The sequence below is a fragment of the Talpa europaea genome, assembly GCF_964194135.1.
Source record: "Talpa europaea genome assembly, chromosome: 3".
NCBI classification, from domain to species: Eukaryota; Metazoa; Chordata; class Mammalia; order Eulipotyphla; family Talpidae; genus Talpa; species Talpa europaea.
The window spans coordinates 103,784,815-103,794,496 of NC_140069.1; the positions used below are offsets into that span (position 1 = coordinate 103,784,815).

At 42.0% G+C, this 9,682-nt stretch overlaps 1 protein-coding gene across 2 annotated transcripts; it reads left to right on the forward strand.

The window, feature by feature from the left end:
• Positions 1 to 333: 333 nt before the first annotated feature.
• PPP1R17 (protein phosphatase 1 regulatory subunit 17) lies at positions 334 to 9,392 on the forward strand (the record flags this gene model as incomplete). Of its 2 annotated transcripts, XM_084229189.1 has the most annotated exons (4): positions 334 to 415; positions 1,668 to 1,820; positions 3,089 to 3,241; positions 9,313 to 9,392. In XM_084229189.1, the coding sequence occupies 4 exons, from the start codon at positions 334 to 336 to the stop codon at positions 9,390 to 9,392; spliced, it is 468 nt and encodes a 155-aa protein (XP_084085315.1). The 2 variants fall into 2 exon arrangements, with proteins under 2 accessions (XP_084085315.1, XP_084085316.1); XM_084229190.1 differs by lacking the exon at positions 1,668 to 1,820.
• Between the last annotated feature and the right edge of the window lie 290 nt (positions 9,393 to 9,682).

The following is a 9,682-nucleotide window of genomic DNA, read 5'->3' on the forward strand; positions in this document are numbered from 1 at the left end:
CTATAATGTTCTGAAACTTCCACAGTGCCTCTGAGAGAAGGTAGGTATTAAACATTTGATGCATGACAGTTACTAATAAATGCATGTAAGTGTGTGTGTGCAGTGTGTGCACGTGGGCTCGAAATTCATTTATTTTGGCTTAAATATTAAGTTCAGAGCTTCTAGTAGCTAAGTGTAAAAAGCAGACTTGAGAAACAGGCCTGAAGTGGAACATAATAGTAAGTGCTCAATAAATATACTTGATAAGTGAGTGAATGGAAAGAAGGCAGATTAATGGATTTTTCTTCTACTTCTCAGTGCTGGAGAAGAAGCCTCCACACCAGCCCTCCTTTGATGATGTCCACCGAGCAAATGCAGCCACTGGATCTCTCAGAGGACAGACTGGACAACCTCGACAATCGTCGCAGCCACTCAGGTAAAGGCTTCAGTCTGAATGTCAGAGTGGCAGTCAGAAAGGGGGTGTCTCTGCCATTTGGTTTGCAGGGGAAATCCGAGGTAGGCCCCCTGAATCCTGATAGTTTGTGCCTTGTGGTAACAGCCAACACCAGATGGACAGGCAAATAGCCAGGGGTCTGTGTGTTCTGCCATGTAAATATTAGCTAACGCACTGGAGAGAAGTTTATTAGAGTTAAAAAAAAATGATGAAAGGCATTGTCCCCTTTTTTTGGTCTGACCGAGTCCCAGGCAGAGCATTTTTGAGGCAATAAATGGAATGTGGCAGTATAGCTTGTTTCTAGTATTTCCCAGCACATTTACACTCCACGTGCAGTGCCAATAAAATATTTCAAATATCTCTCTTTGCCTATCAAGACAGAATTTTAAATAGCCTTTTTCTGCTTTATTGTCAATCTGTTTCCTTTCCAGAACTGACTTTTTGCATAACCTTTGTAATGAAAATACCAGAAACATTTCTGCCTCTACCCATTTCTAAAAATGAGACACTCAGACTTTTGATGGATAGGCCTTTTGCATATTCATAGTCTTTGTTTATGTCTCGCCTGGTTATGACTCCCCCCTCCACTCCCCTCTCCCTATTTGCCATCAAGATATTTTATGTTCTGGATTTCTCCAAAAATGGGAAAAAGTGTAATTGAAGTAAAAGTCAAAATTGAAGCAAATGCCTTGCTCTCTGTACTGTGCCCTGAGTGGCCTCTTGGGGTTGACAAGTGACACATGACAGATCCACATCCAGCCTGTACCTCCAGGGACCCCACAGCTGGGCAACATCCATTCTGAGCAACATTCATTTATTAAAAAGAAAAAATAGCTATGCTATGTATAATTCAGGAGGAAGTTAACTATGCTATGTGGTAATAATTTTTTTTAAATCCTTTGTTAGCCAGATAGTATAGTCCCAAGACCCTGGGTGTAGCTCTGATCCTGTACCCTGCCAGCAGAATCATCTTTTTATTTGCTCTTTTGAACCTCAGTTTCCACATCTGCAAATTGGGCTTAGTTATGGAATTCTAGCTTTCTGTATTAGTATATGTGTTCAGGCAAGGCTACTAAAGTGCTCTGCAGAAGAGGCCCAAATAAATCAATACTTTGCTTTTTCAGACCAAATGCCTTCTGCCTTTGTTATCAGATAGAACTGGAAACTAACCAGTTTGTGAATGGACCCTGACACATGTTGTATTCTTTATTTTTGCACAACCTATCAAAACCAGACGATCTTTCAGACCAATTCATTAAGGACTGTGATCTCAAAAGGAAGCCAAGAAAGGGGAAAAATGCACAAGTCACCCTGAACGTTGAGTCAGACCAAAAAAAACCCAGGAGGAAAGACACGCCAGCCTTGCACATCCCCCCTTTTATACCAGGTAAGGACAATGAGGTCCTTTGCACACCTTGACAGGAAACCACTTGCCATAAGATCACATTGTTTTTGTGAATTTTTCCTTAAATATTGTATTATTTGTTGTACTCCCTGTATCTGTCTTAATTACAATATAGCTGACTGCTATAACTGATAAACCCTTAAAATAACAGTGACATAACCAGCACACGTGAGTTTGTTTCACTTACCCCGGTGGGAGTCAGGGTGGGAAAGCAGGCTCTGCTTCAAACAGTCATTCAGGGCTGGTGCCTGATGGAGGGTCGGCTGTCAGGCGCGTATGGCTTCCCTGGTTGTCGTGAGCGTCCACATCCAGCAGACATGGGGGAGACAGGATGTAGGGTTGATGGGCCTGGAAGTAGAATGCATCACTTCCTTCTGTCACAAACTTCCTTGACTACAAGGCAGGCTGGCATGTGTAGCCCCGCAGAAAAGTAAAACAGTTTGGCAAACAGCTTCAGAACGTGTGACATGCGATATACTCTTGTTCCCAAAAGTTTTATTTCCTTTTCCCCTTTGCTCCTCACCATTTATTTTATATTCTCTCTATTCACAACCCACTTGGAAGAATACAAAACAAATGGCACACATTTGCTGGGAACTTACTGTTTTATAAGAAATAACAGAAGCACCCAAATAGCTGAAATACACACTAGGAAGTAACTTAATGGAGGTCCTCGGATAAGGCCGCCCAAAGGCTCGATCTGGGTTGAGAATTATAGATATTTTTCAACAGAAGGTTCACTTTTAGAAAGTTTGTAAATGATGGAGAAAATTTTCACGTGCAGAGGAGAGGTGAGAGGTAGGTGGGTGCAGGCAGAATACTAATGGAGTCATTGAGGTGGGTGGCAGGGGGCTTGCAAAACAGCAGATCACCCACCATGCTGATGAGGATGGACTTTGGAGGCAGACAAGCCTGGGCTCACACCTGGCTCTGACACCAAGATGAGCTGTGTTACCTGTGTTACCTCAGCTCACGTTCCTCAGATGTATGATAGCAGTGACGGGAAATTGCTCAGGGCCTTGTGAGGCAAAAGTGAAATCAGGCACGTGAAAACCCTTTGCATAGGAGGTGGTCTCTTGTGTGGTCTTATTAATTCTTAGTATAAAGAAATGGCTATTATAAAAATAAGTTTTAAAGGGGTATGACTTCTGTTACCTGGTATATGTGCAAATATGGATGCTCAGGCATCAGGTATGAGAACAAAGTATCTATTTGACCCCGTCTCTCCCTCTGTTCCCCTAACTATGCAGGTGTGCTTTCAGAACATTTAATTAAAAGATATGATGTCCAAGAGAGACATCCAAAGGGCAAAACAAGTCCAGCTCTTCATAACACTGACCTGGAACAGAAAAAGCCAAGGAGAAAAGACACACCTGCCCTGCACATGTCCCCCTTTGCAGCAGGTAAAAGAGCTGGTGCAGGGCATTTGCAGGGGGTGATGGGAAAAAGGTCAAGAGCCTTACCATCTGGAGGTGTTGCGGGATTGGGCTTTCTCCTGGCCCAGCAATCTGTGTCGCGTGGACGTGCCCCGGGGAGGAACAGCATTTATTGCTGCCTTTCAAGTTTACCTTTATTGGCGGCTCCCCGGGGGCTGACCTGGATATTTGGAAGGGGTCGAGCATTATTCTCACTTCAGCAGAACTGATAAAATTCACTGAGACAATGAAACAGAAATGTCGATGGGTCCTTAAGAGGAGTTGAAATACCCTCCTCTCCATTCTTCCATGGATCATGCCTCCTGTGGCTGATGGCTAATTCTCCCAAGACACCTGGACATATTGAACAAATCCTCAAAACAAGAGAAAGAGAGAGAGAGCGAGAGACAAAAGAGCGATGCAGATGTGTGCATAGCTATCTTAATATGCGACAAATGAAACCCAAAACTTTTGCTATGCTCACCAGCCCAGGTGATAAGGCAGTCAGTGTATGATACACAGTCCTTGTCCCTGAGAAGCTGATGTGCAAGTTGGAGAGTAAGATGGATATTTATTCATGATTAAAGTATGACCGAGGTGTGTGTGTATGTGTGTGTGTGTGTGTGTGTATGTGTTTTATAGATGGTGGTTTGCCAGGATGAAAGGAAATGATGTTCATTGCGCTCTTACTAAATGTGACTTTGTAACTGGCATGTTTCACAGACTTTCAAAATTCAACTCAATAACACAATAAAGTTACTGTTGTCTCCCTTTACAGAGAAAGAAACTGGGAGAGAATTTAAGTAACTTACTCAGTCTTTTTAAAGTCTTATGTGAATGAAGTTGATGGATGCTTTGCTGAGCGTCTGACTGGCGGTCCTGATGATGGGTTTGTGACTGATGATGGCTAGATGAAAGGATCAAATTATGCCCAAGATCAAACACTAATATTTGGCAGAGCTGGGGTTCAAAGCCAGAACTCTCTCACCTTTGGGTAATTTTTCATCATTCTGTGCTATGGTTTATACATATAGCACTACAGGGATTCAGAGGAACACTTGTGGGAGGAAATGAGATTTCCTTGCTATTATAAGCCATGTTTGCAGTTATTTGGAAAGACAGCTCAGAGGGAGACATCCTGCAGTCAAGGATGAAGTCAGGGTTACTGTCTTCTGAGGAGCAGAGCTTGGCTCTGACATGAGGCTGTGACATGACGAGGCCCTTCTTTTTTTTTTAAGATTTATTTATTTACACAAGCACTGGGTACAGTCAGAAGCGTGGGAGGGTGAGAGAATTCACCAGAGCCAGAGCGGAGAGCAGAACAGGCAGAAGGACCGAAGTACACTGCTGAGGGGAGCAGCGGGCGGCAGGAGAGGTCTGCGCGCCGTGTGGGACCCTCGCAGGTGGCCGGGGATCAAACCGGCGCTGCAGAGGCTGCGGGCAGCTTCGCAACCCAGCGCTCAACCGCTGCACCACTGGGGAGGTCCGAGGAGGCCCTTTTTTTAGAGAAAAGGACCAAGGACCATTTGGGAGCATCTGAACCTGCCTCACCATCATAGATACAGACATTCCTACCTACACTCATCTTCCAGCCATTACACATTCCCTCAAGGTCTGCTTCTGTCTGAGTTCCAACCAACTTTCAGGACTCTGTCACCTCAAAGTCTCTGCTAATAGACATTTCTAACTCCAAAATGAATCTTTCCTATTGTGAACTAACTGTGCTACCCAAAGGCATGCAAGCACCTTTGCACTGCCGTCTCTATTAGTACTGTTCTTGTTGCTCTTATTTCAATTAATTTACATCAACAACTTGTTTGGTGAATGTATGAGAACTTTGATTGCCCTATGTTGGTGATATTGACCTTGTTGTCTAGTCCAGTCCTTCTATATGACAGTGCTCAATAAGGATCTGTGGAGTCAGTTTTCTATATGGCAGTCAGAAGTCTGTGGCTGCAGATTCTCCATTAAGAGACTGATTACTTTCTGCTAGTTTTTCTATCTCTTTTTTACTGAAGTTTGGTCTAGGAGAAGACTTGATAGAGGAGCAAAAATGAGCAGTGAGTCACCTTAGTACATAGCATGAAGTGAAAATGTGGGGATCAGAAAAGTCTAGGTTTGCCTCTCGTTCTGTCCTTTCTAGCTTTGTGACACTAAGTAACTCACACAAACTATAAGCCTCCTTTGTTTCACCCATCTCTGAAGAACATCCAGAAAGTATCTTTGCCAGGTTTGTCAACACAATTAAATAAAGTATATAGAGTAATTAGCACATTTCCTGGCTCATTGAAAGACTTCAGTCAGTGTTGGCTCCCCCCCATTATCTGTCCAATCTTATGTTCTTTGAGATAACTCAAACATTTCTAAAGGTGACAATGTTCCTGGCTAGAGTGTTTTATCTTTCTCTATAAGCCTACTGATTCAAGGACCTTCCTAAGGAGTTGAGCTCTGTATACCTGAAAATGTGTGCTAGCTACAGCCCAATCCCTATAGCCAAAAAGAGCTGCTTTCTGGGTGAATAAAAAATGTTTATCAAACAGTACGACATACACAGAATTGAAGAGGGGGACTGTATATCCATAGACTCAGTACACATTATGGAAACCCTTGAATCAGCAAATCTCTGTGTTACAAGTATTTGCAGTTATAGATAGTGTTCTATGATTCTAGCTTTTATTAGCGTATTAGCTGAAGCACTTTATTTTTGAAGAGCCTGTTAGTATCTAAAGATTTGGCAGTAATCGAAATGCTAGTTAAGCTGCTAAGGATGGAGTCTTCAGCAGATGCTCAGAGAGACTCACATTGCTTCTAACAAGGGTGTTGAGAGAAACTCACAGACAAACACACTCCAGAGGAAACTCCTCTCATTAGCCCTTGGCAAGTTAAGACTGGACAAGGATTCACTCTCTCTTCTAAATCTCTTGCTAACTACCTTCACTCCCCCAGGTTAATGAGCTTATTTGACAGGTTCCAACTGCCAGAGAATTCCTTAGTGAGATGTAGTTCCAGCCTTCTTTGCCAGCCCAAGGTCTGCTCAAACTTGGCCCATGGTTTCCAGGGCTCCTCTCTTGAAAGCTGCATGACAGGGAGCATCGGGTTGTGATTGGTCAGATCTGGGTAGCTTCAACCTGCATACAAGAGAATTTTCTAGTTGAGGTGTGTAAGGAAAAACCAAACAGGATAACTAAAGAATAAAGAGGCTGGAAGCCCTGAAGTGGAGCCTCTTGGAAATTGACTCACGAGCTATGAACATGTAGGATTAAGCAGCCTGCTGCACTTGTAGATGGGGAGGATCTGTGCTTTGAAAGTGACACCTCTTCTGGCCTGCTGGGAACAGAGCATCATGTCTGGGTTGGTTTACCAGGAAAGGTGGTATCTTAGCCCTATCTCTTTTAGATCAGAGGTGCATATTTTTAATGCTTTATGTGTTGCTCTGGGTGAGATCATGAACCACCACAGCTTGCTGCAAGGCTGACTGACCCTCAGGTCTTGAACTGACAGCTTTGGCCTTCAAAACATACCAAATTCTAACAGGCAGTCAAGTTGCTCAACTCTTCTTCATGGAGAGTGGAAGAGTAGAAAACTAATGTTCTAAATCCTTATTGTATTCCAAGTTCTGTGCTTTTTGTTAGCATATTCTTTTGAAAATCTCACAATTCAGTGAAGGAGGTACATATAGTGTCCAATGATTCTCACAACGTAAGAAGGACCTTAAAGGTTCATGTGAGGTGGGGTGGAAACATAAAAGAATGTTGGCCTAAATCTGATGGTATCATCTGCTAAAGAAATTATTTTTCTTTAATTTTACAGATGAATGAACTGGGCTCAGATAGGTTTAAGTGACCAGCTCGAAGTTGAATAACCACTTAAATCAAAGTGTTCTGGATCTAAAGTCTATGTTCCTTTCAATGACACACCACAGCTTCCCACAGGAGAGCATGAATATCAGGATGGGGTTAAACCAGACAGACCAGTGCTTATCAAACCTTGTTCAGCAACCAGTCACCAAAGCCAATGATAAGGAAGTATCAAATATAAGAATACAATGATGACTCACAGATGCTACTGATTTACTTAGAATCTCAACTGATTTCACTCTCTCTCTCTCTCTCATTTTATCTCAAAATCCAAGTGTCTTTGATAACATTCCTAAGATCTTTTAGCCTCGTCCTAAAAAACAACATCCTTGAATCAAGATTTTGATGAGCTATTGTATTTTTTTAATGTCTTGTAAGACATTAAAAGGCATGCCTGGCAATCCTGATACAAAATACTTGTTCACGTTCCACTTGAAAGCATTTCCTTTGCCACTATGGAAAACCTAACCCACTTTGGGAAAGGGCTGACCTTGATCTTGATAATTAAGCAGGTTCATCTCTTCTCCCTTCTCTGGGATCCCAGAACCTTTTTTTTTTTTTTTTTTGGTACAGATGCTCCTTTGCCTAGGTTTCAAGGCTACCCAAAATAACCAGAAAGTTGACCAGGACCTGAAAATTTAAAGGCTCTTCTCCACTTTAAATCAGCCCAAACTTAACTTAATATAAAGAGATATCAAGGAAAGTAGGATAGATAGTTTAGGGGCTCAGCATAGCTAAGTGTGTTCTCCTACCAAGATAGCCTTAATGCCAAACAAGAATCCAAACTCTGTGCAGCTGTTATAAGAGCAAATATCCCCCACTGTGTCTCATAAGTGATTTATGCAAAAGCCGTAGTTTCAGCCAGACTCTTGAAATTGTTTTTCTCCTCCAATAAATATCAGCTAATTGGTAAAGAACCCATATGAACAAACTAGAAACTGAATCAAATGAATAGTCATTATGATCAGCACATAGTTTTCATTAATTTGCTGCTGTTGAATGGAGTCCAGTGTTGTAGAAAGGGCCTCTTGTGGTGCACAGCTTTCCTCCCACAAATTTAGATCTTTATGAAATGCTTCATGAATGGAAAGGCCTTTAATTATGAGAAGGAAAAGGGGTGGTGAAGGCAGTGGTGGGGAAACAAAACTGGCTGACTGGAGTGGGATGACAGAAATCTAGGAGGACTGGTATTGAATCACAGTTTCCTTGTCGTTTTATTAAAGTGACCCTACTTCACATTCACAGGATGAACAGAACCACCCAGGATGGCCTCTTTGGAGGGTCTTTTTGGGGGTCTATCAGCCCAGATAATTATTTACAGATTTCTAAATTTCACAGCCCAGTAAACTTTTAAAAGCAAAGCATTATGGATCATAATATAAGGAGAAGCATCCCTTTTAATTTTGCCTATTAAGGAACTTTTAAAAAGCCCAACCACCTAACACCTCTAAAATTTCATAAGAGAATCATCTGAAAATAAGGAACTGTATAAAATTGTAGCCAAATAGCTTATGAAAAACTCACTACACTTTTCTTATTTTCTCATTCGGCTCTGAACTATGTAAACTTTAGTATCTGTTGGTACTGACATTTAGAAATGGCATGTTCGGAGCCTCAGCTCAATAATTTTCCCAGATGTTAGTAAAATCTGTTTAAGTTTGACTTCTTCAGGTTTACTTACCAGTTCTTCTCAAAAGGAAAATAAACTAACAAATTGGGAAAGGAAAGGAAAAGCTGTCTTGGTTGCTCTGTGGGGTGGCTCTTTGCTAAGCAGTGACACACTCCTTACTTATAACAATAGCCCTTTCCACAAGTGCTAGTGTCCTTGATTTGTATTAGAGAAAACAGAGGGTGGCTTTGCATTGACTGGGAGGCAGACTGAGAAGTCCAAAGCACTAGACTCCAAATCTATGCTTCCTATTCTTCTGTGCAGCAAGCCTGGGAGCCACGGTAACCAGGTGCCCCAGTTGAGCACCCCAGTTCCCTGGGAACTAGAACAGTGTCCTCATTGAGCCACAGCCCCTTTAGGAAAACCAAGTAAGGACACTGACTCCTTCTATCTTGGTTGGCACCTGTAGTTATTAGTTCTGCAAAAACTAAAAGTTTTCTAGGTTGTTGCACCCCTGTGTACTGTCTCTGCTATAAGATTGTTTAATATTTTAATTAGAGTCCTTAATTGCAGGTCTGTGCTTTGTTTTGCAGGTGTCACACTGCTCAGGGACGAGAGACCCAAAGTGATCATGGAAGATGACGAAAAGGATAGCGACAAGATAGCTATTTAAAGATACTCCCCCTGAGATCACGTGTAAATAGGTTAGATTGGTTCCCTATGGTGACCTAGAAAAAAATAGACATGTTTCTGCTCTCATTTTGTCATAGTTTGCCTTGAAGATCCAGACACCCTTTCCCCACGAGACATATGATATCAAATTGCTGGTCACCTCTTTGTCTTTCTTCTTCCTTGAATATGGTTTCTATCCCTGCCTCTTGAATTTTCATTTTGTAATGCAGTGGAAAGGAATCAGGCATTCCCACATTAGAAGATAACAGGGAAAATTCTAGAGTTCAATTT